Source organism: Scomber scombrus, chromosome 19 (genome assembly GCF_963691925.1).
Source record: "Scomber scombrus chromosome 19, fScoSco1.1, whole genome shotgun sequence".
In the NCBI taxonomy this organism is placed as follows: domain Eukaryota; kingdom Metazoa; phylum Chordata; class Actinopteri; order Scombriformes; family Scombridae; genus Scomber; species Scomber scombrus.
The window spans coordinates 14,560,235-14,587,857 of NC_084988.1; the positions used below are offsets into that span (position 1 = coordinate 14,560,235).

Genomic DNA, 27,623 nt, shown 5'->3' on the forward strand with positions numbered 1-27,623 from the left:
TTTTGAATGTCTTTTGAAATAGCAGTACTGTAGAAGTTAAAAAATCATGCATTACACAAAAGAAACCCTGTTATTATATGTTAAATGCGGGTGGAAAAGTGAGTAAAACTCTCCATCCACTTACTGCTGAAACACGCCAACAATTCAACCAACTATTTAGTCTGCTATTCACAATATAAACATAATACACATCATACACATCATCCCTTTTTTAATGATCTACATAACATCAGATCTACATAACATTATAATTCATGACTTAACTTCTGTCTTCCATTGAAGGTGGTGATCAACTACTCCATAGTGAAGGGTCTGAAATACAATCAGGCCACTCCAACCTTCCATCAATGGCGTGACGCTCGCCAGGTCTATGGGCTGAACTTTGCCAGTAAGGAGGAGGCCACTACCTTCTCCAACGCCATGCTGTTTGCCCTCAATGTACTCAGCTCACCTGACGGTGGAGGTAGGCACTGCTCTTTTCAGCTTTCAAGTTTTATAGATCAACAAAGTGACTAAATAAGTAAAGTGTGCACTTTGTGCAAAAAGAGTACAATGTATTATAAATGACCAAAAGAACAACTAAAATCTAAGATATAACCAGTCCAACGGTCATTCCAGACTCACAGGCATGTTCAAGGTTAACAAAAATGTGTGATTTCTGGCTGTTTTATACCTGACTAGACAAATCAGTGTGCACCTGACTGACTTCAGCCTCATTCTGATTTTTTTGCAGAGTAGATACTCTGATACTTCTGGTCTGGGCAGCATACAGCATTTGTGCAAAACTGTATTAAAAAGTAAAAATCAAGTCAGTTTCTAAGCTTTTAAAATATTTAATCTCTCTTCAAGTGTTGCACAAGAACTACGAAACCTTTAGTTTGGACTGATTGTTAATTATAATAACTTGGCAAGACAGTCTATAAGCACAAGTCCCAGATTCAGTAAGTAGTGTGCATACTTGGTGTTTTTTGCATTTCTAAGCAAAAATAGCCCTCAGTAGATTATTCTCATCTCTATTCTCTCCCATCACATCCAGTTATACCCTACTCTGTTAAACTGAATGTATATAGGCCAATTAACCATGTTGAAGGAAATTACTATAGACTGGTCGATATGGATATGATCTCGCTGCACTGAGCATCAAGGTCTACAGTATTAATGCACAGGGATGTTCAAAGCCTTTCCAGTGTAACTGCTTAACTAAGCTGTACTACCCTCTGCTGGTTAACACAGTGAACTGCAGCTGCTCTGCCACAGCTGCCCAAACAGGAATGATATCAGGGGCAGGTGGTTTCAGACTGCAGATCTGTTTTATTATCCTAGTTTAAAGCTCTTGTTGCATTACTTTCCATTGGAACTGAATGTATAACATAATTGGCCTCTAAGGAGAGGAAGCTGCAATATTAAAGAGATATTGTTTAGTGTAGTTTGTGAATAGTAGTGTAGTTTTTGAGGGTTGTCATACATGGACAGTGAATGCATATTTTGGAACCCTGACCTGCACCTGAAGCCAAACTCACGCCTACTCTCTCTTCATTTACTAAATATCTTCTGACCAGCTCTGGTTACAAGCTACTTATAAGCTGTGTGTGTGTGTGTGTGTGTGTGTGTGTGTGTGTGTGTTTGTGTGTGTGTGTGTGTGTGTGAGTGTGAGTGTGTGTGTGGGTGTGTGTGTGAGTGTGTGAGTGTGTGTGAGAGTGTGTGTGTGTTTAAAAGAGACCGAGAGAGAATATCTCTTGAGTGTTTAACTGCGGTGTCATCCCAGCCTTGTGACTCTCTCATTGGTGGCTAAAATATCACATAAGGAGCCTTAATGTCGTACCCTGTTGCGCTCACATGGCAGAGCTCCTTTTTTTGGGTGCGTTTTTGATGTGGGATTATGGGCATCGTCATGCAAAGCAAAAGTGTTGTCTCTGTTCATGGGAAACACTTCCTCGCTACTGTCAACATGTTGTTTACAGTGCTTCTTGTTGAAAGAAGTCTTGTTCTGCTATCATACAGCACTGATCCTAAGTAGCCTGTGGAAACATAGCTGGTAGGCAGGGAGAGTGTCACCATGCTGACTCCAGAGATTTCACCTGGTATGCTAAGACGGGTTTCTTCAACCATCATCACCCTCAGTAAGTGTTGTGCTACTAGCCATGCATGCTTTCCATGGCTGTTGACTGCTTACCAGATGGAGGGAAAGTGAGTGTCCGCTATTTTCTGAAGCTGAAAAAGAGAGTGTGTATTACATTAAGATTGTGATGAAGCTCTATGATGAAACACTGCATATTTGTAATTTCTGGAAATGACTCCGGAAATATGTGTCCTACCTGCTCCAAACGGCAAATAGAGTTAGATCAAGATGTGACGCTATTGAAGGAGACATTTTTTTTAAAAGAGAATAAGAAATAACTAGTATTTTTAAGATAATTTCTGCCCAAATAGTGGCTTCTGATAAAGATAGGGGTAGACAACCCTTTATAAAGGATTCATCGTACACGTCTGAAAGAATAAAGGAAGTAGTAGCCTGAAAATGCTGAAGCGAAACTTGATAATGTATCCATCCAGACCAGAAGATTCACCAAACTGTTATGAATTTTTGGCTATTTGTACTTCAGTGATTTGGAGAAATCTAAGATAATCAAAAGGGATTTTACCACACCAGACATCAGCAGAGCATTAAGAAGAAAAGGTAATCAGATTAAAAGTCAGAGAAGACTTTAAATAAAAGGTGAAAAGTGATAATGTCCATCTGTCAGTGTTGTTATTAATTCATCATCTTTTAATTGTGTTCTCTTGTGTTTGTTTATAAAGACGAAGGAATAATTGATTTTTCTTGATCATAATAAGACGAATCACATTCACACATGCTCATCGGCCTCCTGAGGTCCCATAAAATGTCTACAAGTCTGATCAGGCCCTCTTCTCCCCTGGGCTTCCTGTTCATCTTTGACCCTTCACCATGGCAACAGCCAGAGCCATATACCACACATCATGTCAGCAGAAGAAACACACAGACACATCCGCTCGTACACATATGCATGGATACACATGCAACACAGCGCAACACAAGGTGATAATTGTCTCCTTAACATCTGCCCCAATAATACAATGCAGATGGGTTGTACGGTGTTAATAGAAAGACTTGCAGGTAATATGTTTAAAGAGTGAATCCCTAAAGTCTGATCTAAAAAATAAAATAAAAGACTTACTGTAGTTGTTGGCAGGTGGACCACAGACTCAGGTGCAGGCAGCTTTTAATGTTTTTCTTGTATTTCTTGAATCATTTCTCAGAGATTTATGTCTCAATTAAATATTAAATATGGCTGCTCATGCAAAACAGTATCATTGAAGAACTGAGTGTCATGCTGATACCTAAACAGGAGACCTGTATTTATAACGCCTGTAAGTTGTCATCAATCACCTTCCTCTCAACATCTCACTCCCTGTGATCTGAAAGCTCATTCTAGATCAGCACTGTTATTCTATAATGTTTAATTAAGCCCAAAGCAAACCGTGTGTATCGCTTCAGTGTCCTCACTTCTCGCAGAGAGAGAGAGAGAGTTTGCTTTTATCGCTCCGAATATTTGCTTAATTTAACGGGCAGCTTTGCCAGCAGTGCAGATAATTACCATGAGCTAACAAGCAGAGTTCAGGGGAGTGTCAGAGAGCGAAGAAAACATGACAGCCTGCAGGCATCGCTTCTTTCTTCTGTGTGACTCGTTATAGCAACACTAAACAAAATACAACCAGGTCAGGTTGCTGTCATTATCAGCAAGTAAAACCTGCTTTTATTCTATTATTGCCTAATTACAATATATAAAAAAACACCTCATACATGTTAAGGTTTCAGTGCAGACGTTAAGGGGATTTAATTGATGTACTGTCATTTTACAGTCATAACAGCACATATTGTCCTTTATTTAAGATAAAAGTACAAATATGTAGAAACCTCTAGATAAATAAATTAGTTTCTTTTATGAAGTAAATATCAAGTTTAATAAGCTACAGAGTTTGAGGCAAAAGGAGCCAATGTCACATTTTTGCCAAAAATGTGCATAACACATTACTGGAAAGCTCTTCTAGTACTTTACGTGAAAATCAAAAGGACACATCTAATACAAAATTACAATAAATGTAAAAAATAAAAAAAATAAAAAAATGAGAGTGAATTTAATCTGGTTAAAAAGCAAATTAACTATTTGTTGTTTTGAATAAATAACATGTAGATAAAATCAGACTGTGCTTTTCAATCTGAAGTCGCAGGTTTGTCCCATGTTGACTGCCCCCATCGCCCCGCCCTCCACCCCCATGCTGCCGACACATCGAACAAAAATATCACCCACGGGTGTTTTTGCTGTCGCGGTGGGTGTTGAAGTTTAATGACTGGTATTCTGGTGATATGTGATAAGTCTTCCCTGTTAATAGCCACCCCAGAATGAGGATCTAACTCCGTCACCTAAGAGGGGGGGTCTAAGTGCTGTAGTTGGTCAACAAGCGCGGCGCTAAACTGAGAGGATCATTTGGCTGATGTTGATTATTCAACACTCAGCACCAGCTGTTAAGATAGAGCATGTGCTGAGGTAACTTCATTTATTAAACATTATTGACATAGTGACTGATAAGTCATTTTATAGCTTACCTCTCGCAGGTATTTTTATACACTTACATCATTTAGCCTTTGTTTTCCATTTGGTTCATATTTGTATGATATTTCCCTCCTGACTTTCAGTCTCTGTTTATTCTGCTCTTTTTTCTGCTGTGGTTTACACTTAAAGTTCCTGCGGTTGGCAACAAGTTGAGTAAATTACATTATAAACAGTATGAACAGCTTGATGACTCTCGGGGGCAAAGTCACAGTACTTCACATGATGCCTGCTGTTATGTGTTCATTCCGTAAACACACAGTTTCTCTTCTCTGTTACTGTTTGATGCAAGATTCATTCAAATTTGACGGCTCAGTCTCACTCTCATGTTGGTTTTTTATATGGACTGAAAAATAAAAACAACAAAATAGAGACGCAAGACAACACACATTTTAACACTAAAGCATGACTATAAAGGCGCAAAAGAAAGCTTAGAGGAAATAAATTAAGAGGGAAAAAACTAATTCATTCTGAGAAATACTGTATGGCATAATATAGAGGATGACAAAGAGAAAAAGCAAAGACTGAATGGAGGTGGTCTTCTCAATGAAGGAGGATGCTGCAGGAAGAGGTAGAACAGAAAAAGGGAAACAAAGAGATAGAGAGGACGAGAAGAGTGAAGACAGGAGGAGAGCAACAGCCAGAGGTGACAGAATGGAAAACCAGAAAAACAAGAAAAATGCAGGGGGGGGGGGGTACAAATAAGAAGTGAAAAGGCCAGTCTAACAGTAAATGTAAGGATGGAATGAGGAAAAAGAGAGGAGGAAATTGAAGGGACGGAAGGCCAAATTTATAGCATCAACTAACCACTCATCAAAGATTGATGTGTTGTTTATGATATTATGTCATTCAATCCTGTTTCTCCCCCCTGTGGTGCCCCTATACTGTATATGTTTATGTGGCTTCTAATGGTGCCTGCTGCTGTAAAAGATAATAATCAGTGCTGAGTCGGATTATATTGGAATTATTTAGGGATATAACTAAATAACCTTCTGTTTGTAAATCTCCACACCCAAAGATATTCAATTTCCAGTGATTTAAGATACAGAAAAGCCGGAGAAACTCACCTCACTCACTTATCTGGGAAGCTTGAACCAGCAGACATTCGACATGTATGCTTTATAAATAACCTAAACGATTAATGATTATATCAAACATTTTCTGTTGATCGACTGTCTAATCATTTAATCTTTGCAGCACTAAAAATATCATGAAGACTCATACTGTTTTCTATTATATGTAGCTTATTTTATTTTATTTTTTTAACCCCAACTGTGTGTCATTCAGGTCCAGTCGTCCAGCGCCAAAATGGGCCCTCCTCAGACGAAAACGAGGCCCAGAGGAGGTACGTTTTCTAACATCAAGCACATATGTGAAACTGTGTTTGCACAGTAAAGCAAACTATGGAACAATACTTTTTAGATAGACATACCAAACAAAGCCTGATAGTAATCATGGGTGCAATCCCCCCAAAACTCCTTCTGATCTTAATTTAGGAACAATGCACATTAGCCTTGATATATGAAGTCTGTGGTGTTAAAGAGCAGCAACGTCTTTGTGATTCATAGGATGCTGGAGCAGCACCAGATGCAGGCGCACAAGGAGAGGGAGCGACGAACGTCAGGATCAGGTAAACACACCCACATCTGACTATATACACACACACACTCTCTTTATCTCTTTCTCTCCCACACACACACAAACATTGCTGCTTTGGAGACCAAAGTTAATTGAAAGCTGCATAGCTACACAAACAGTTTAAACAAAACTGCCAATGAAAAAACTTGAAAGAAGACTCCAGGTGTCAATAAACAGCCTTGCTGCGGGGCAAACGGATATTTGCTCTGCTTTTCTTTTTTAAATGAGGGAAGTTATCAGTGTTGGGTCAGGCAAAGCACGCTGTACCTTCCCAAAGCAAACAGGTTGTTTCATCATTGATAAATACCAGAGATTCCAGACCCTGATACGGCAAGTTTTCTAGAGGTAAACAGGCTCTCCCTGTGTGGTTTGTGTTCCCACTTTAGTTTCAACCACTACTCCCCAGTCTGTATACCCTTATGCTTTTTTATCCATGCACACATATAAATGTTCAAGTCTGCCCCTTAAATGCACATACAGACTTAAACATCCTCCTTTGTCCCTGTGAGTGGCGATATCAGTCCCCCTGCCCGTCCCTGCAACATGCTCTACTGCCATCTCTTTCTTCCAGCTACTGTTGGTGGGAAATGCCATATGCTTTCTGATCATGGCTCAGTCATGTTGCATTCTGCTGCTTGTTCTTTTTATGATATTTTAATTCTTTCTTATTTGCGATCGGCTTCTGTTTTTTGGATTGCTCCTGATTTCTCATCTTTTACTTGCTTGGTTGCTAAGTTGGTTGCTTTTCATTCTTCTCACGTTTTTCTCTTTTCTGTTTTCCTTTGTTTGTTGCCCTCCTTTCGTCCTCCTCTTCGTTTGCATCTCCTTTTCTCTCTCTCTCTCTCTCTCTCTCTCTCTCTCTCTCTCTCTCTCTCTCTCTCTCTCTCTCTCTCTCTCTCTCTCTCTCTCTCTCTCTCTCTCTCTCTCTCTCCCCTTCTCTCTCTCTCTCTCTCTCTCTCTTTTCTCTCTCTGCCCGTCACAGTCGTTTCCACCCTCCAATATAAAGTGTCCACTCCTCCCACCCACCCAGACACTCCTCCCGAGTACAGACAGTACAGAGCTAGCACACTGCCACCCTCCTACGTCCGTGTGGCCTCCTCCTCTCCTCCCTCCTCCGCGTCCTCCTCTCCCTCTCAAGAGAGAGAGGTGGGGGCTGCTAGGGACAAGGCCCAGCTCTCCTCCCAGCTCTCCACCTCGCTCGCCTCAGCCTTTTCCCCAGTCCAGGCAGGAGTGGCCACCATGGGCCGACAGGTCCGTCAGATCCCCCTGTCTCCTCCCTCAGCAGCCCGCCACCTACACCTTCAACAGCAACAGCAGCAACAAGACATCATGCTCCCCCCTAAACATGGCACCTGGTCCGCCTCTCATTTACAGCAAATGTATGCCCAGTTGCCCCCCTCCTCCTCCCCTCCAGTTATGATGGCCATGCACGTGAGGCAGGGTATGCCCCCACAGCCCGTCCTCCCAGTGGCTCACCCCCTCCCGCCCGTGAGCGCTAGGATGAAGCCCCCACCGCTTGACCCGAGCGCCGTGACGGGCCCCAACCAGTACCCCCACCATCACTCCAATGGCCAGCCAGACGACTCCTACTCTCCTCATTCTCAGCACCTGCCACTCACCCCGCAGTACTGCGAGGCCGTCCCCCTGCCTCCTCTGTTAGGTCAGACTGCCCCAGGCCCCGTCCCCAGCCACCAGCCCCAGTACTCATCCACCTTCCACCCTCAGCATCAGCAGCACCAGCATCAACAGCAGCAGGTGTACCACCAGCAGGCCCAGCCCCCCACCACCACTTCCTCCTCCTCCTCACCCCCCTCTTACACTGCCATGTCTGACGGGGGCTCGCCCAAGAAGACCCCCTCCCCCGTCCCCCAGCAGGCCCCCATGGCCAGCAGCAGTAAGTATGAGGTGGAGAGAGGAGGAGGTTGTCTCTCAGCAGAGGGATGTTACATGTGTATGCTGTATGTGTGCGTGCGTGCGTGTTTGTGAGTGTGTTTTGACTTCAGCTCTAGTGAATGCACCTCACCAAGAACATTAAAGATGCACATATGTCATATGCTGCTCCATCCATACTGGTGTTTTCACTTACCTGGCCTGATTAGACCTCTTTAGTCCCTGTTCACACCTGGCATTAACATGCGTCTTACTGTAGGTGATCCAATCACAGGTGGACCACCACAGCTAATTACACCTAGCATTAGGATGTGTAGACCACATTCTTTGTTGGCTGTTTTTTTTTGGGTTGTTTGTTTTTTTGTTTGTTTGTTCTGTATTGACTCTTTGGCCCCTATGGAAATCATTTGGACCTCACTCAGGAGAGCCAATGTTTCTCCGTTACCTGTTTAGGAGATTATCACTAAATGAGAACAGCTGGTCCACTTTAAAGGTCAGTCCACCTTAAGTTTGGAGCAAGCAGGTGTGTACCAGTGAGGCTAGTGACCTTTAGAGTGGACCAGCTATTCCCATTTATTGACAATATCACTCACTCTCAGATGGAGAAACATTGGCTGCTGAGTCTCTCTTGAGTTTTGCCCAGTCCCCCCACCCTAAAAGAATATGGCCATATACTGTGCAGACCACCTACGAATGTGGTCTGAGCAATCGGATGCATTCACATTTGTACTTAGATGCATTTTAATTCCAGGTGTAAACAGGGTCTGTTTGAAAAGCCTGTCTCACCCTGTTGTATGTATAGGGTGAGACAGTTCACCTTGTTATCATTATTAGTGCATAGCTTGGTGACATGTAATTGCCATAACTGCTCTACCCGACTTTAACCTGATTTGAGGTTAAGTCAGCCAGAGTGATTGAAAAGATCTGTGTGGCTGTGTGACAGTGCAATGTGAAAATAAAAAGAACTCAAAAAAAGCAGTTGTTGCTAATGACATTAATGATGGTTCTTTTCTATTTAGGTTTAAAACAAAGCCATGACAGTGAGCCAACACAAAACCAGGACCCTGAAACTGAAGCAGTTAAATGGAACTCTATTATTATTTACAACTGTGCTAATCCTCAACATACCAAAAATGAGTTTAGAGCTTCAACACTCTTCATTAGACATGGATGTTAACCTCAAATTCCGGGTGCAAACTACAGGGGAGCCACGGGGAACTTGACTCCTCTTAATAAGATATGATTTGTCAATTTTTTTTTTAAATATTAACAATATGCTATTTTTATTTCTATTTTTCTTTATTTTCATCATCATGGATCATGCACAAAATTTGGCTATTATTGATGTATGATTCATGCATGAGGGTGATTTATTGCTAGTTCACTTAAATAAAGATACCGGCATGCATGGCGTCACTAAATCATAAACTTAAGACACTTTAACTCAAAGATCAGTAAAAAAACAAAATGTCTTAGTCCCACTCAGACTCTCCCAGGATACAGATCTGTCAAAAAGAAAACAAGGATGATAACATGAAAGTTTACCAACCTCCTCCCAATTAAAAAACATCGAGCTCTTCGGAAAGTCATGTTATAGTTCGCACACCGCTCAAATTAAAGCTTAAATTCTGCTATGAATTCAATGCATTCTGTACATTTTCCAAATTATAACATACATTTTGCAACACCTTTATCTCTCTTCCTCAATCATTCACATAATAAAGCAGTTAGCAGGCAGTGACTGTTTTGATAGCTCTTCTTGGTGAAGCATTCAAGGAGTATTTTTATAGTTTTATTTTGCTGCCACTGTCACTTTCACCAGTTGTGTTGCAAACATAGATACTGAAGAAAAGACACAGACTGAAACAGTTTGTCTTGAATATTTGAGTTTCCCACAAGCACTTACTGAACTACCAAGGTAGAGTCAAAACTGTCCTTGTTTGCAACTGTGTTACCATGGGATGATGAAACTTTGCCAAATAAAGAAATATTTTATAGTAAAAACAATACTGTAATGGATGACTATTGCAAGCTAAATTCAAGGTAATTTCTTCACTGTGCTGAAATGAAATAAAACTAATAGCTGTCACAGTTTACCAAACAACAAATGTCACTTCACTCCAAACACCTCTAATCACACTGCCATCTATTTCCACTTTACTTCACTAGCACTCCCCAAAGGCAAGCAGCCATGTACTAATCAGTTAATAGGTGTAGCTTATCATTTCTGGGACTGTCTTCAGTCAACCTTCCAAGGGGCATAAAGGTCAGTCAGCTGAGACTCCCATTAACCAGTCTCTAATTTTGCCCCTGCCAGGTCCCCCTGTCTCTGCAGGTCACCCAGCTATGCTCTCTGTGGCGCCTCCTCCAGCGGCGATCCCGCCACCCATGGCTGGTCCTCCAGCCCCGCCACCACCGCCTGGTCCACCGCCCCCAATGGCAGTGCCCCCACCCATGCCCCCTCCACTGCCTACTGGTGGAGGACCTCCTGGGGGGCCACCTGGGGTCCAGCTCCAACCCTCAGGACTGGCTGCAGCGTTGGCTGGAGCCAAACTACGTAAAGTTCATAGGGTGAGCTTCCCTGGCTAAGGTGTTTTCTAAAGAGTTTTTTGTTGGAGCCTGTTAATGGTGTCGTTTTACAGGGAAATCAAGTGAAGTCCATTTTACCTTCTGTTATTCAGGATGAAAGCAGTCCGCCCGGATCAAGTGGCAAAAGTGACTCTAACCGGTCTAGTGGTGGCAGTGGTGGTGGCGGGGAGGGACTGATGCAGGAGATGAATGCCTTACTAGCTCGCAGGTAGAACAGCTACACAAACACACACACCCACCTTTTACCTTTCCCTCAAATGAATTATGCAAAGAAAGTACATGTTCTGTAAGCCAATCTGTTATATGTTAGGTCAACATTTCCATTTTAGTCTTCCTGGTTCACCTTTCCTTACTGTAAATGTTTATCTCAAAAAGGAAATAAGCTCTTTTGAAACCGTATTTTATCCACATTACAATCTTACCATAAAAGCTACTGAATTATCTGCATGTGTATCGTACTATTTGCTTAAGTCCCTAATTTCTCTCATCTCTCATAGACGGAAAGCTTCAGAGAAACCTGATGAAGTAAGTCTTGAGCCATGATATTTGTCTGTGTGACCAAATGTCACCAATTCTAGTATTTATTTAGTATTAATCACTTGAGGCATCATTAGCAGTTTGTTTCTGAATGACTATTTTGAATTCTCTCTCTCTCTCTCTCTCTCTCTCTCTCTCTCTCTCTCTCTCTCTCTCTCTCTCTCTCTCTCTCTCTCTCTCTCTCTCCCCTGTAGGACGATTCTGGTGGTCGGGGGCAGCAGAACTCGACAGGTACAGAAAGAATAGCCTTAACTGTTCGATTGTGCATTACTTACTTAAAACTACAAGTTTTTATATCCTTGTATCTGTGGGGTTGTTTGACTTTACATAATTCATTCTTTCCTGCTTGTTAGATGCTGTGAAGAAGCCATGGGAGCGATCCAACTCTACAGAAAAGTCCTCACTGGTGTCCAGGTCTGTAGATAAGAGGGGAGGGGAGTGAAGGGTCTGAATATGAAATAAGCTCCTTTCACACATGCACTGCAACTCTAACATTTTTGAGAACATTACCCAGAGGAGCTGTATATGAGAATGCAAATATATGAATCAGTCAGACTGGAAATTAAACACACTTTACGTAGCTAGCTCCCAAGTCCGTGTAATGTCCAATTGAGCTCATGTATAAATAAAGCAGGTCATTTTCCAGAGAATTCACAGACATCAAGAGGGCTACAACTGCTCTCTATCTTAAGTGCAACAAAATCCGGCAGTGAGGGAGGTATGAGTAATTTATCAAACAGCTGTTGAACAAGCAGAACATAAACCTAAGTACGTCTTTGACTTCCAGCATTCAGCTCCCCTCTCATCCTGTTTTACATGTGACTGGTGCTGGATAAACGCCTGAACGGGGTGCTAACGGGGGAGAGGACATCCTGTGATTTCTTGTAAAATAAAAGTTTTTTTTATATCTGGTGAGAAGCTTAACCACACTGAATTACAAATAGCCGTCAGGTCCTGCCTCCTGTGCTATCTACCCAGGCACCACCCTTTGCCTAAACCAAACAGAGTATATCCAGTGGGGCTACAACATATCTAATACAGACAATCTCCTGCTGTGCGCTACATGTGCGAAAGGTCACCTTGGAAAAATGCCCAGATGTGATTCTCCAGACATTGTCTGGAGTTCATGTATGAAAACGGCTATAGATTAGCATTAACCACAAGGATTTCAGCATAAATCTGATCATTTGTACTGCAGGAACTAAGACAGAGAAAGAATCTAAAATGTTGTAATGTTCTACAAAAAAAATACTTTTAACAATACTTATATGGGGCAGCTGTGGCTCAGGCAGTAGAGTTAATCGTCCACTAATTGAAAGATCAGCAGTTCAATTCCCAGCTCCTCCAGTCCACATGTCGATGTGTCCTTGGGCAAGATACTCAACCCCAAATTGCTTCAGATGGCTGGGGCAACGGTGTATGAATGCGTGTGTGAATGTTTCCCTCTGATCAGCAGGTTGGCACCCTGCATGGTAACCCCTGCCATCAGCGTATGAATGTGTGTGTGAATGGAAGAAGGTGACATGTAGTGTAAAAAGTGCTTTGAGTGGTCAAAAGACTAGAAGAGAGCTATATAAGCACAGTCCATTTACCATTTACCATATCCCTTAAATGTGTTGTCTGTTATACTCTGCTAATGCTAATCTGCTGAAAAAGGGCTTGGCTGCTTTTATACTCATTAGTTCATTCTTTTGTGTTGCAGGGTCAGACCCGTTGGTAGCACTAGTGAAGCAGACACAGAATTTGACAGGATGAAACAGGTTGGTTTATTTCTCCATTGTGTTAATTGTTTTATTATAGACATGTTTTCATGGGTTTCACACTGTGCAAATGATTTTGTACACCCTTCCTTGTTGAAAAGAATCTCACAAGCAGGTCTTGTGTTGCAGGAAATTTTGGACGAGGTCGTACGCGAGTTGCATAAGGTGAAAGACGAAATCATTAATGGTAAGCAATGCAGTGGTTTTAAAGGTCATTGCAGTATCCAGTGGTGCAAAGCACTTGTTAATCTTTATTCTTTCCCACACTCTGGATTTTACAACTCACTGACAATGAAACTGTTTTGACTTGAACCCAAACATGAAAAAAGCTTGTTGAGGTTATTAATAATTCATATCAACCTTGTCGTGTCACTCTCTAAAATGCCTCGCTTTTTTCTCACAGCCATCAGACAAGAAATCGGCAGAATCAGTACATCCTAATCTCATCCGAGCAACAGTAGGAGGAGAGCAAGAGGAGGAGCAGGAGGAGGATGGACACGCAGATGCACAGACACGAGGACCGAGGAATGTTCTCTCAATGTTTCTGTGACCTCACGTTGCCATGATGCAAGTTGCAGAGATGTTGTGCCAACATTTGAGTCTGCTGGACAGCAAAACATGGAAGAAAGAAACCGAGATAAGAGAGAAGGGATTAATGAGTAAGAGGAAGCAGAAGGAACAGATGTTTGGATTAAAGAAAGATTAAAGGACTGATGAACTCAACAGAGGATGAAAAAGATACGTAAAAGATTAATTGAGGGATGGATGAACATTCGTGCTGAGTTTGGTGTTGTGGTCCTCTCTGTGCACCTATAGACTCAGTCAGCCCGGTGTTGCAACTCTTTGTTCTCTGTTCAGTCCAAGTCTTGAGGAGAAAATATTTTTGTTTTCTAAGTTTTTACTGTTTTATTATTTAAAAAAACCTGTGGTGATAATGATGATGCTGTTGATGACAATGAGTATTTTATTGATATTATAGAAGGAAAAAAGGAAACTTGCACACCATTTATGTCAGCCTTTTATATTTTCTATTATCTTGTTTTTATTTAGTTTAGTTTATCCCTAACTATTTAATGACAACAAGCACAATACGGGCAAAATGGTGCTGCAGATACACCTGCCCCCAACTGGCATATTTTAAAAAAGAAACAGCTTTTTATGACCTTGTTCATACTAGTGTTGTGTGTCTAACCATTTCTCTCCAGAGATGTTGGAAAAACTGTAATGTTTGAATCACAATTAGCCTTTGAAATTACCCCTTTTCCTCCACATCCAAGGCGTAACGCATTACAAATGAGCAATCAATTTTTTGGCAATTAATCAATGAAGTCAATAACATAAAAAATAACAGTCTGCTCTACTACTCCAGTGTGACCGAGGTAAAGGTTTCTCTCTACCTGTTCAGATGTGTGAGATAATTCAAAACTTGGGGATCATTCACAAAACAGGCCGATAACTGTAAATGTGCCACCTGGTTTTACCTAGATATAAAACAATGTAGTACTATCTATTAGTCACCCTATACTTTGTGAACCTCCTGAGTATGCATGAAACCCCACCGCTATAAATTAGTTTTTCATTTGGTTTGAGAAGTAATTTTTAAAAAAACACACAAATGGTGGTACATTTATTATAGTGGTTTGTTTCCATGAAGATTTCCCTCTTTATATATGACATGTTGAACTTGATAATGGTAGCAATGTGAAAAAAATAAAATAAGAGGGTTGTTCTGACAATATGCAAAATTTACCTAGATAAGAATGTGCAGAAAGTGAATGGTACAGTAGGCCTATGTGATGGTAGCTAAATGTGTCTTTGCAGGAAGGATTTGGTTGAATATCGGTTGTTGCATTCTATCCACTCTGTTCGCTCTCAACTACGTTCTGATTTCAAAGCTGGAAGTAAATTCATTCAAACAAAACCGACAGATGTGTCAACCATCTACGCAGTATCCTGTTCTGTTCTGTGTATGTGTGTGTGTGTGTGTGTGTGTGTGTGTGTGTGTGTGTGTGTGTGTGTGTGTGTGTGTGTGTGTGTGTGTGTGTGTGTGTGTCATAGGCTAGTTTTGTGGACAAATTTCAGACAGGACTAATTTGGGACAGATAGTCCAATTGGAGACAAAAGCTTTGTCCCCAATTGGGAAAAAGCAGATTTTTAGGTCAGTAATTAAAGTTTAGACAAGTAGTGATGATGGTCATAGTAAGTCTCCAGGAAAGTAATTGTAAGTCCATGTAATGTCCCCAAAAGTGACCATGGTCTGGTGTGTCTATATGTGGTTAAGTTGAAAACTAGCGTTGTGAGGACATTTTGGTCGGTCCTCACAACTTCAGTGGGCAATTTAAGGGTCATGTCTTGGTTTTAAAGTGAAGAATTTTGTGTGTGTGTGTGTGTGTGTGTGTGTGTGTGTGTGTGTGTGTGTGTGTGTGTGTGTGTGTGTGTGCGTGCGTGCGTGTGTGTGTTTTGGTATACACAGTATGTGTATATATATATATATATATAAAGTACAATGGTTTTCACCTTCAGGGCATATTTTAAAATATGTTTAAATTAAAGAAGGGTCACTTGAGAATGAGACACCTGGTTACTGCAAACAGGAAATAACAAATGACAGCAAACTTCTTTTACCAGTTTCTTCTTATAAAGATATTTTACTTTTGTATATAGTACAGTGATTTAAATAGACAAGATAATCCTTACGACACAAAATTCAATACAATATAGTATCCAGTAGTACTAATTTGATTATTCTCACATCTCTTTTTAAATAAGTGGTGATTCTCTGTAGTTTGTGGTGGTGTCATTAGCACGTTGGTGAGGAACTACTGCTTCTCTTTGCAAAAGTTTTCTTAAGGTTTTGCTCCTCAAATTATTACATTAAATTGTATATCTTGTGCTGGACAAGCAATTTAGGTAGTATGGCCTATTTCTACCACTGTAGTGCATTTTTCCTATGTTACCATGGGTAATAGCATGAACATGGTGATGGGTACTCATCCCAGCAGGTTTCATTTTTGTAAAATTGGTACATCCACTTACCGGCCACTTTATGAGGGACACCTGTGAAATTTAATTAAATTCAATACAACAGCTCTGCCATAAACTCTACTTTTATGAGCCTTATGAATTATATTGGGTGGTGTTCCAAATATTTTTCCCCCTCATGTATGTTTATAGAGTGGAAAAAATATTAGGAGCACCATTCAATATAATGCACTCTTATAAATTATAATTGTCATCTTGCTGACAATGTCAACAAAAACTGAAAGTAGAATTTATGGCATAGCCTTTTTATTGGACTTCATTAGACTGCACAGGTGTTCTTAATTAAGTGGCTGACGAGTGTAGGTGAACTTGGTAAGAGTTGCAGCTTAAATTGCTGGTTCATCAGTGATTTAAAAATTCATGAAAACATAAGCCAAAAGTAGGAAAACTGCATGAGCATGAGGATCAGTGGTCACAAGAAGACCCTCACAAACGTAACACTTTATGGGATTTTTGAGGAGCAACACATGAAAAATGCAATCTCCAAAATGACCATCAACAACAACAAAAAAAGAACTGAAATTTTCAAAACAACTCACTTTTTGACATTATAAGCTTTTACTTTGTCCACTCCCTGTCGACGTAATCAAAAGGTTTACACAGTTCACAGGAAGACGGAGCTGTGAACAAGCAGAATGAGGCGTCACTGAAGAAAAGGCTCTTCTTACTGACAGGTAAGTTTCAATGCTCATTTTCCACCTCAGCACTGTTCTGCATGATGTGAATTTGTATTAAGCAATCAGAGGCTTTATGTGCCTTAATTATCACGTTGAGAAATTCTTAAGAGGCCTGATGTAATGCTTGAAGCCAGGAAATGGAAACCAATCACGTCTCTGGAAAACCTCATGAGAATGTGTCTGTTTTCTTTCTGTTAATTACTATTGTTTGTTGTCTCCTACCAACCATCTCTGCCCATTTTAATGAACTGTGTACACTTGTAAATCAAATTTACACATTAATTTGCCACATTGTTACTTAAGTACAGGACTGATTTAAGATGAGGATGTCCAAAATGTTACACATTCTCCTTACAGTAACAATCACACACTACACGGGGAAAAAACATTCAAACTAGAGACTATAATGACACTTAATAGTGGTCCATAGATTTTTATGACTCAAATTCACGTTCCTGTTTTGGGTGAAACACAGTCACAAATCTATTCCTGCTTGCGTAGCTTGTACTCCCGTTTGATTCTGGCATAGGGGCCGATGCTGTCGTCAAACACAAAATCCCATAATACCCGGGTCCAGGAGGTGTGCTGAGGCAGGGAGTCATAATACTCTGCAGCAATTTGCTTCACCTGGCAAAAAAAAAAAACATCACATGTGAGAATGAGAGCTTAGACGCCTTGACAGACTGGAGAGTGGAACGGGACAACGCATTGAATGGTATGCATGGCTATCATTTGATAGTTCAAAAACAAAGTATTCTGCCTAAAAATTAATACCAAAAATGGGCTCATAAACTAACCAATACACATGATTAGTTGTAATGAGTAAACTTTGTCGAAAGGCAGGTATCTCCTTTTGAAACCGATCACTTTATGTTTTAGTGTTGCTACAAAGGCAGCAATTAATCAGTTACAAAACCTGTCCTTTCATCTGCTAAATATTTGCATTTGATGCGAAAAAAATCTGACAAGCAGCATTTGCCGATACCTTTTTGTTTAGACTCTGAAAGACAGGAAAGGCCCACCTTATTTGCACACACCTGGCAGTGATGTTAATATTGTAACTGTTCTTATTCATAACCTAATAGTCTTGGAGAAACACGACTCCAGAGTTTCCCTGTAAAATAGGCATGATTTATCACAGTGTCACAATCTCACCTGAGGTAGTTTACTGCCAGGTATGCTTGGGAAGTCATGGTGCTCCATATGATACCCAACATTGAAGGTGATCCAGTTCAGTGATCCATAGTAAGAATATGTCTCGTGTCCCTTCAGAAACATGTAATGCTCGGCTATGAAATGTCCAGAGATAGGATGCAGTCCCATACACAGGATAGATCCTGCAATTAGGTAAACGATGGGCTTCAGCCCCCATAGATAGAAAATAATGAAGTCTACTGTGAGCTGAACAACTGCATTCTGGATCTCCAGTAGAGACACTGGTTTGGGATTGACCACCAAGGGGCGCAGGGCATAGAAAAGGGGCTGGAGGAAGAGCCAGAGGACCTTCCTGGCTGGGGTGCAGAAGAACCACCCTTCTAAGTCTGTAGGGATGTCGACATCCAGCTGGTCGCCTCCCAAATACCGATGATGGTCGACGTGGTACTTCTTGAAGGAGGCAGAGTATGGCAGCCCGATGGGCAGGTTGGCCCACATGGCAAACCAGCGGTTCCACTTTGCCAGCTTGTTACCAAAGGCCACGTTGTGAGAAATGTCGTGGATAGCCAGGGTCAAGGAGTGGTTAATGCAGCCACCGAAGGCATAAGCCCAGAAGAAGATCCACTTCCAGGAGAGGTTGTGAACTAGGTAGCAGGCCAAGAGCTGGGTCAGGACCATGCCTGATACCACCCACTTCAGCTGGGGGTCTGGACCCATCAGGGACTTGATCTCTGGATATTTGGCTGAGGAGAGAGGCATGTAGAAAGAGAGATGGAAAGAAACATGAGTAGGTCGTAGGAAATAAATGAAGTATCAAAAGTAGCAGAGGATGAAAGGGTTTGGGGGAAAACACAAGACCACAAAGACAACAAAATGAAAAAAGGAAAGTGAAATAATGGTGGTGATGAGGAAGGAGAAAGACAAAATGAAAAGATTGGTTCAATTTTTTAAACATTTCTGGACAATATATAGAAAAGAAATTATGTAATTCAAAGAGTCTAATTCATTGTCACCCCAATTTAAGATTTAAATTTTCTTCATCATTGACAATTTCAAAACTTTGGTCTCAATTTATCACCCTGTCATACTGTGAGATGATGCTGTGCAGACAAACACAATATAGCATGCTGTATGGTACCAGCCCTTCTCCTGGGAAGACTTTTCAGACAAAAGTCATTTTTAATTGGCAGAGGTGTTGTTTTGCTGAGGGGCATGAAACATGGAGCGATACAAGGGAGTGGTTGAAAAACACGCACTGTTGCAATAAAGTTTAGTTCATAAGACCTTCATGACATAATCCACTAATTTTAACGCCCAGGTTCTGATATGTTGAACTGGTCACGCCTTAATATGTAGGAGTAAAAGATTTAAAACTAAGATGTTAGGAAAGGCTCGTCTGGGGATCTAAACTTCGGGGTGAGGAGCCGATCCCAGTATAAACTAAGTCCTGCTAAAGGATAGCCCAGCATGCACTAGATGAAAGATACTCATCAGGTGATGGCGCATGCAAATCTGGCCTGCTTCTTTGTTTTCAGCTCAATTGTGTAATGGCTCTATGCAAACTGGGCTCACTGAGGTAACTAAAAGATTAAGGACAACAGAGACTGGATTCAGTGGCATTTCCACATTGTGCACTAGGTCTCCCCTCCAATGCTCTACTGACCAAACCCTATCTATTTAGTTAATGTTTAGCTAAGAAGAATTCCCCACTGCTCCCATACAGTCTGCATTTTAAAAGATAATTTGTCAACACACAGTTCCAAGCTAAAGGGTTTTAACCCGCTTTATGACTTGAACTCATTTCTCATGACCCCTTTCCCTTCTGTTTATAGGCTATACATCTTAACTTGTTCATATTGTATCCCACCCGCAGGGCATAAAGTTAAATCAATAACCAGACATCATAAAAGAAAGGGCTGAGGCTTTTCAAAGCTACAGAGCCGAGCGCCATGTACCACCATCACTGGACTGCAGCTTCACCATATTAGATAGACATGTAATTTTGTTCACCTGCAGATACTTGTATAACTAAAAATGATGTGACAAGTCAAAGAAAAGATTAAATTGTGCATTGTTCAAACTTTTTGTAGAACTGCTAAAAATGATCAAATATCAGCCTACACTTGCATGCATGCCCAACAACCAAGCCATTCAGATCATAAAACCACCTGTCCGTTAAACATGATTATGTAAAATAAAATTATGTTCAGTAACCTCTGACACTGACATCACTCTGCCTCCTCGCTCAGGGCATGGCAGAGGATAATTAAACAGAACATCTTAATAATTCAAAGGTCAATAGAGTCAAACAACCCAACACCTTCTGGATGTTTCCTTCACACCAGAGCAACCATGCAACCAATGGACAAAGCCAGGATCAAATATACATTATCAGGTTTAGATATAAACTGTTTTAAAAATCGAATTACATGAAAAATCACAAATTATACCTTGGATTGTGTATTCAATACACAGTTAAGACAAGTATTCGTTTGTATTGCATCACCTAATGATAGCAGTTCGATAGAATAAATGGTATTCTCTGACTCCCACAAAGCCTTTCTTCTTACTTCATGCTGGGCATTGTACGTGTGTTTATCATGAGCGGGGAATGCGTTTTGTTACTGAGCAAGCCCGGAGGCATTATGAAATGCAACCTGCTATCAATATGCTGTTATTGTCTCGCAGGTCAGAGAAAAAGATGATAGAGGTGGATACGTTTACATAAAAAGAGAGCCCCCCCCCCCCCCCCCCACACCTCTCTTTTGTAAATTTCTTAAGTAACCTGCTGGTACTAAATAGTCACTTGACTGATACTAAAACCTGTCCACACCTTTCTTACCTATCTGAGTATCTACACTTTAACAGTATGCCTTTTGACCTGGAAGGAGGAGGAGGAGGAGGGAAAGGAGGGGCGTTTTTAATCATGTGTCACTTTTCTGACTTTCTAAGAAGTGTCTTCTGCTTACAAATAAATAAATAAGTAAATAAATAGTTTGACTCACCTGTGAGAGGAGCCAATGTGATAAACAGCCATGAATGTGGTTGGCTTTTTAAGACAAGAGTCCAACGTTTAAAGTAAATACAGCTGTCATTTCATATTTGACATCCATATACACTGAATTCCAAATTAATATCGTGACTTTCAAAATGTGTAATTTAAAATAATTTTAACAGAATATTTCTACTTCTGCTTGACGCCCAAAGGTGAATTACTCGAAAATGTTTGACTTTATCAACAGGTCGTTTCTATAGGGCCCTTCCCCTGCATCCATTGTTGACTGATAGCTCGTTAAGCAACAGCTAGTAAACAGGTTTAACCGGCTATGATTTTATAACCAGGCTAAGAAAACTCACGCATAAAATTATCAAAAAGACAAACCAGACACTCAGCAGATCTCTCGGTGGTGACAGATATTATTATCCCATTACAGGATTCTTACCCAGTATTTCTTTTCTTCTTGAAGTGTGCGGCTGGTCATTGTAAACCCATTCAAAGTCGCCTCTTCCACCTGTTTTTCCCATGTCTATCCCGCAGCGTGTCAGGGGCAACTGTGGCGTTATTTGTGTCATCAAGACTCCACACCCACTCCACACAGGTTTAAGGCTGCATGCTGAAGGTATGATCACAGAGGCCCCTCCCCAAAGGAGGGAACAGGTACAGAGAGCGCTGGCTGTGCACCTGTTGAATTGAACACAACCTGCTGCTCTGCGTCATGCAAAGCTCACATTGTCACACGAGAAAATGTAATGATAGTGCAATAAACTACTATGATCGTGGCGTTTATAAGTAGCAATAAAAAAAGACAACAGTGCAGACAACACGTTTCCACGATTTTTTCTAATGTTTATTTGCAACGTTTTGCTGTAGGCTCTTCATCCCATACAGATGTTTATGATTTCTTTTTGGTTTTTTCACTATGTAGCACAATGTTAAATATCAGGTTAAGTATTTTATGTGCCATCATAGCAGAAAGTTGTATTTTCATCCACAAATTCATAAATTCCTTCCATAAAGTGCCCACATTAATAAACCAGAAACTTATTGATTTGAATTGTTAAACTTTTGAATCAGTATTAATTTGTTTAAATTCATAATGATTGATAACAGTTATTCATTTTTCAAGCAAAAATGCCAGACATGTCTTGACCCCAGCTTCTGAAAAGTGAGAAATATTTGTCTTTTTCTGTTTTATATTATTGTGAATGTTCATATCATTGGACTGTTGATTAGACAAAGCCAACAATATAGATATGCCACCTGTACGTTTTTCCCCCATATTTAATATGATTAATCAAGAAAATAATAAGCAAATGAATTGATGAGGAAAATAATCACTATGTGCAGCTCTATTTAAATAATTACATATCACAGTATAAATAAAGATGTTGAGTTTGTAAAGATTTATAGTTGTGGTTCATTTATTAAATATTTTTAAGCATTTGCATATTCTGATTATTATGGTCATATGAGGCAGTGTTATTCCCATAAATAAGTGGCACACATATATTTTGGTTCAATATCACCATCACCATCATTATAACATGTTAATTCAATTAAAACTTTACTGTGTAGCACCTTCTCATACAAAAGCAATTCAAATGCTTTAATAAAAACAAAACATCATAAATATGCTTATAAACAGAAACAGCCATGCATACACACACACACACACATGCTGTACAAACACAGTATGTTCATCTGAGAGAATGCTTGACTAAAAAGGTAGGTCTTTACTTTGCTAACAGTGTTGGAGCAAGTCTAAGATTGGTAGGCAAACTAATCCTTTCTTCAGGTGCATAAATGCTGAATGGCATCTCACCAGACTTTGAATGCTCTAGGCACATAGAGGAGAGCTCTGTTGGGATTGTAAACTGACAGCATGTTTGAAATGTACTGTGGAGCCAGTAAGACTCAACATGTATTTTGTCACTGCGGTTATACAAGGGCAATCATGTGAAATACTTTGGCTGGGAGGCTCAGTTACAGAAAAACTGTAAACAAATAAAAGATACATAAAATATATTTGCTGCAAAAACATTTACACAAAAACATTTGCCCGACCGATACTGGATTTTGGGACTGATGCTGATAACGATATTAGGGAATAAAAGAATTCCTAGCTATATCGATATATGACTGATAAATTTATATATACAAAATATGTACATAAACACACTTTTCCCCCCCCCAAATGTGGTTACCACCATACATAAAATGTTGCCTATATATCTTTTAAAAAGACATATTGGCACAAATAGGACGGTTTAATATTTTTACACATAAATACATAAAGACAGAATCAAGGCACAAAAAAGATTGCAGCATATATACAACATATATCTTAAGTGCTTAACAGCCTTCTAGCGTCAAACTCTGCACATTCATCATTCTGCAAAGTGAAAAGCAAACATCCAAAAGTAAGAACAAAAAGAAAAACATATTTATTGAGTGGAGGAGAGACTTGAAACTAAAAAAATTACAAGCTGCAAGTAATATGATGTTTTAAATTGACTTTTAGGTCCAAGTCTCGCGATACTTCATAACTAGAGCGTAGTGGCGACGAGAGCAGTGAAGAGTTGTTGTCGGAGAGGGAGGAGGACGGCAGAGAGTAGAGAAGAGCGAAAGCAAGAGTGGGAAAAAAATACAATTTAAGTAGGAGGAAACACAAAATTCATCATGGCATCGGGGGACACCCTGTACATAGAGACGGACGGGTCTGAAATGCCAGCCGAAATAGTGGAGCTGCACGAAATCGAAGTGGAGACAATCGAGACTACAGTTGTTGGAGACGACGGGGAGCACCAGCCGATGATCGCCTTACAGCCGCTCGACGCGGACGACGCAAACTCCCTCCACCCGCACCAAGAGGTGATTCTGGTGCAGACCAGGGAGGAGGTTGTGGGTGAGGATGACTCCGAGCTGCACGCAGACGACGGCTTCGAGGACCAGATCCTCATCCCGGTGCCCGCCGTGGAGGAGGACTACATCGAACAGACTCTGGTTACTGTTGCGGGGAAAAGCTCGTCGACGGGCCGGATGAAGAGAGCTGGAAGCGGGAAGAAAGCGGGCAAAAAGAGCTATATGAGCGCAGGAGAAATGGGCAGAAAATGGGAACAGAAACAAGTCCAGATAAAGACGCTGGAAGGGGAGTTTTCTGTCACTATGTGGGCTTCGGGTAAGTTGAGACTGAACTGAGTGAATTCCTGCAAGCTGGCCCGTCGCTTTGTTCTCAGCGTGTGTGCCTTGTGACCGGGCCCAGCTGGGCCCTTGTCCTCCGCTAAAGTTAAAGCTATTTTCCCAACTAAGAGCCACTTAAACTCCATTTGAAATGTTTTTGTTTTTATGGGAAGCCATGTTTTATGTGTCGATGGGCGCCGCCATATTTCCCCGGTCGAGAAAGTATGGCGGCCCGAAAAAATGGCGTTTATTTGGCCGACGAAGATGGCGGCGAGAGTGGGAGCGAGTGCAGCTGGCTCCGCTAGGCCGCTGTGGCGCAGTTCAGTTCAACGGTATCCGTGCTGCATTCAAGGACCCCTCAGACTTTACACTGCTGAGGCTTTGAACGCACCGTATCTTTTTAAATAGTTTAAAATGTGCACTTAAATGCGGACTGGATCCCGTGATCCAAAGTAATTACTCATTACATAATTTAGTGCTGCATCACTAGTATCAAATTATGGAAGGCAAAACAGGAGGTATACCCCAATTCATATGTATATTATGGTGCAAAACATTATCTGCACGGTTTAAAATAAGACGACCCGATATTTTTATAGCACTTTTAATAACTAAGTGATTTACGTAAAATCTTTATTAAAAAATACAATATATTGTTTTCCCCCCGTTTGTTTTTTCCTAAATGTACAATATATACTTACATAATAAATACAGGCTAATGGTGTTTACACATGGACCCTAAACAAGTTAAACAATGAATCGTATATTATAATAAATGATAAAATACATTGACAGATGATAAAATCAATAGTAAAATCTAATGTCTAAAAGGTGACTGCTTCATGAACAAATTTAACATCAGTTGCTTAAAATGTAAAATAAAATTCAATTGTTAACCTGAATATTAAATATTTGTCAATTATTATTACTGGATATCTGAAAAGTTAGCGCACATATGCAAATAATGAGACCACTAAAGGTATATTTGTGTATACATGACTAGATATTAAACATCTCATGCTATCATTTCTCTGTAATATGGTATACATTTGTAAAAGCCCTGATAAATAATATCCTCAAATAACTACATTTACGTCAACAGTATGGGTGTATAAATACTGTTTAGTTGTTTTTGACCAAAAAGCCGGGCTGTTTTTTTCTTCAGTTTGTCCTTTGGCAATAAATTAATAATAGTAAAGAGCTAAATGAAACAGGAAAGGGAGGTGGCGTGTGATTAAAGTGTTGCATTACATGTCTGTGATCAATTCTTTCCACATGTTCTGGCACTGTTTTAATTATTGACGTCTCTTTCACACTATCTGACTCTCTCATTCAGATGATAAGAAAGACATAGACCATGAAGAGCAAATCACGGGTGAAAACTCGCCTCCGGATTACTCAGAGTACATGACGGGGAAGAAGCTTCCTCCAGGAGGCATCCCAGGAATCGACCTGTCAGACCCCAAACAGCTGGCAGAGTTTGCACGGTAAGTGTTGACACAGATGTTGGCGGGTCAGATTCAGTGTGCAAACATTGTGTTTATTCATGCAGCAGTTTCCATTGCATTGCACTTGCTTCACTAAATGTTTTAAAAAAGCAAAAGTTTGAGAAATAATACAGTGCAAATTATTAAACACTAACTTTTAATGTGAAATACAAGATGTTGACTGAAATAACTGATCTGACATGTTAAACCAAATGAAAAGTAGACCTTTTTTGTAATTTCCTGTGACAGGAGTGTTGACAGTTATAGTTTCTAAGAATATGACCACTTTGATTTTTATGACAGAATGAAACCAAGGAAAGTAAAAGAAGACGATGCACCAAGGACGATAGCCTGTCCACATAAAGTGAGTAGTGTTTACAGCATTACATCATAATCAGTTACTCTGTCCTCTCCTTATTTTTGACCTTTGTTAAAACATCACGTTTACTCTTAAGGACTTTATGCTGACTTGAGTTTCTACAACTGCCCTGTTAAGTGATTATACCCTGCGTAATTAGCTTCATCCTGTTCCCCCCCCTCCTCCTCAGGGATGTACCAAGATGTTCAGGGACAATTCGGCGATGAGAAAGCACTTGCACACCCATGGGCCTCGCGTACATGTCTGCGCAGAGTGCGGAAAAGCCTTCGTAGAGAGTTCAAAACTGAAGAGGCATCAACTCGTACACACAGGAGAGAAACCTTTCCAGGTAGTTTCCTTTTTATTCTCTTCATGTCACTTTTTTCCTTTTTAGAGAAGTATATACTGAAATAGGAACATGGCTTTGTTTCAGAGCAGGTACAGTATATGCAAGCCTTTCTGTTGTCATCTTAAATGACTGTTGTTGAATAGTATCAGTTTATCTGTGAGCCAGGTTGAGACACACAGTGGCTTTAACCCTGTACTCCTTCTCTCTTGTCTCCAGTGCACATTTGAGGGCTGTGGCAAGCGGTTCTCTCTGGACTTTAACTTGCGCACACATGTGCGTATTCACACTGGAGACCGCCCCTATGTGTGCCCCTTTGATGGCTGCAACAAGAAATTCGCTCAGTCAACCAACCTGAAGTCTCACATCCTCACACACGCAAAAGCTAAAAACAACCAGTGAATCAACCCTGAACCAGGAGAACGACAACATGAGCATACACTGGAGGATCTGACCTGTATCTCCGCTCCTTGACAGACAATTAATGTCCCGTGGCCTGCTTTGTTGTGAGATAAGAAGTCCCCTTTGTATTGTCTCTAGATAAAAAGGTTTAAACAGAGAAATTACCTTTTTCACAGACTTTCTGATATGTATGGAGGTTTGAACAAGAAACTCGTGAGAACCCCGACCCCCTCAGGCCTCCTACCGTACCCTACTTTGGCGCTACCTGAAAGGAACAATTTACGGTTTCTTCTTGTGAAGATGTTAATGAATTCATGGTTCTGCACCTACAAACTTATTTATACCTTAACACAGCCAGATAAAAAAAGTTTTTGCATAAGTCAAATTTGCATCTATCCTCAGCAATGACACCTTTTCAATTTTGTACTCTTCCCCAAGTGTGCATATTGTACACTGTTCGACATAAGCTCTGTGGTCATGTATGTAGTAAGAAAGTCCCCGTAGCTGTATGATGAGATTTCACAGTTCATTTTACCCTTTCCCCTTCATGTGAGTGTGTTTCGCGGGGGAATTGGGTGGTCTTTGCATATTTTCATTTTGTACAACGCAATATCCCAATTATGTAGATAATAGCCATGTGATTTTCAATAGTGATCAACGATTAAAATGTTTTTTTCCCCTTGCACTACCCAAAACAAAAAAGTGTCATTTGTCAGCACAATGGAAACTTGTGCTAATTATAAACATAATACACATTATGATTGTTATTCAGGTAATGCCATCGATAAGATAAATCGTGTAGCTGCTCTGTAGACCATGAATAATGGAGCAATTCAACAATGTAAATATGGTTTAAGTAGATTTTCTCCCAAAAGTCAATAAGCACATGCAGATAAATAATGAATGTTTAATGGTTGTTTGGGAAAGTAC

The 27,623-nt window shown here is 40.5% G+C and overlaps 3 protein-coding genes across 3 annotated transcripts in view; 2 read left to right on the forward strand and 1 right to left on the reverse strand.

Annotated features, from left to right (window-relative positions):
* The window catches only part of evla (Enah/Vasp-like a), a 33,684-nt gene extending 18,719 nt beyond the window's left edge, over positions 1-14,965 (forward strand). The window contains 12 exon segments of the mRNA XM_062440317.1: positions 283-463; positions 5,919-5,976; positions 6,200-6,261; positions 8,019-8,024; positions 10,477-10,730; positions 10,778-10,789; positions 10,841-10,956; positions 11,246-11,325; positions 11,639-11,699; positions 12,988-13,045; positions 13,175-13,232; positions 13,449-14,965. Coding sequence (XP_062296301.1) covers positions 283-463; positions 5,919-5,976; positions 6,200-6,261; positions 8,019-8,024; positions 10,477-10,730; positions 10,778-10,789; positions 10,841-10,956; positions 11,246-11,325; positions 11,639-11,699; positions 12,988-13,045; positions 13,175-13,232; positions 13,449-13,486 — 984 coding nt within the window. The 3' untranslated portion in view covers positions 13,487-14,965.
* Positions 14,966-17,247: 2,282 nt separating this feature from the next.
* degs2 (delta(4)-desaturase, sphingolipid 2) lies at positions 17,248-21,444 on the reverse strand. Its single transcript, XM_062440708.1, has 3 exons — positions 21,363-21,444; positions 17,920-18,662; positions 17,248-17,391 (listed from the first exon to the last, which is right to left on the reverse strand). The coding sequence occupies exons 1-3, from the start codon at positions 21,442-21,444 to the stop codon at positions 17,248-17,250; spliced, it is 969 nt and encodes a 322-aa protein (XP_062296692.1).
* A 2,068-nt stretch (positions 21,445-23,512) lies between these two features.
* On the forward strand, positions 23,513-27,383 carry yy1a (YY1 transcription factor a). Its single transcript, XM_062439920.1, has 5 exons — positions 23,513-24,098; positions 25,437-25,587; positions 25,891-25,951; positions 26,136-26,294; positions 26,511-27,383. Exons 1-5 carry the CDS (start codon positions 23,600-23,602, stop codon positions 26,691-26,693), a joined length of 1,053 nt encoding a protein of 350 aa, XP_062295904.1. The 5' UTR covers positions 23,513-23,599; the 3' UTR covers positions 26,694-27,383.
* The last annotated feature ends 240 nt before the right edge of the window (positions 27,384-27,623 follow it).

What these genes read in the sequence shown, in the direction of transcription:
- degs2 (XM_062440708.1), bottom strand. Translation starts at nt 21,444, where the DNA reads ATGGGAAAAACAGGTGGAAGAGGCGACTTTGAATGGGTTTACAATGAC. An exon ending in AAGAAGAAAAGAAATACTGG is followed by an intron (nt 18,663 to 21,362) that starts GTAAGAATCCTG and finishes CTCTCTCCTCAG; the next exon opens with CCAAATATCCAGAGATCAAG. An exon ending in CTGGCAGTAAACTACCTCAG is followed by an intron (nt 17,392 to 17,919) that starts GTGAGATTGTGA and finishes TTTTTTTGCCAG; the next exon opens with GTGAAGCAAATTGCTGCAGA.
- yy1a (XM_062439920.1), top strand. Translation starts at nt 23,600, where the DNA reads ATGGCATCGGGGGACACCCTGTACATAGAGACGGACGGGTCTGAAATG. An exon ending in TGTCACTATGTGGGCTTCGG is followed by an intron (nt 24,099 to 25,436) that starts GTAAGTTGAGAC and finishes TCTCTCATTCAG; the next exon opens with ATGATAAGAAAGACATAGAC. An exon ending in CGATAGCCTGTCCACATAAA is followed by an intron (nt 25,952 to 26,135) that starts GTGAGTAGTGTT and finishes CCTCCTCCTCAG; the next exon opens with GGATGTACCAAGATGTTCAG.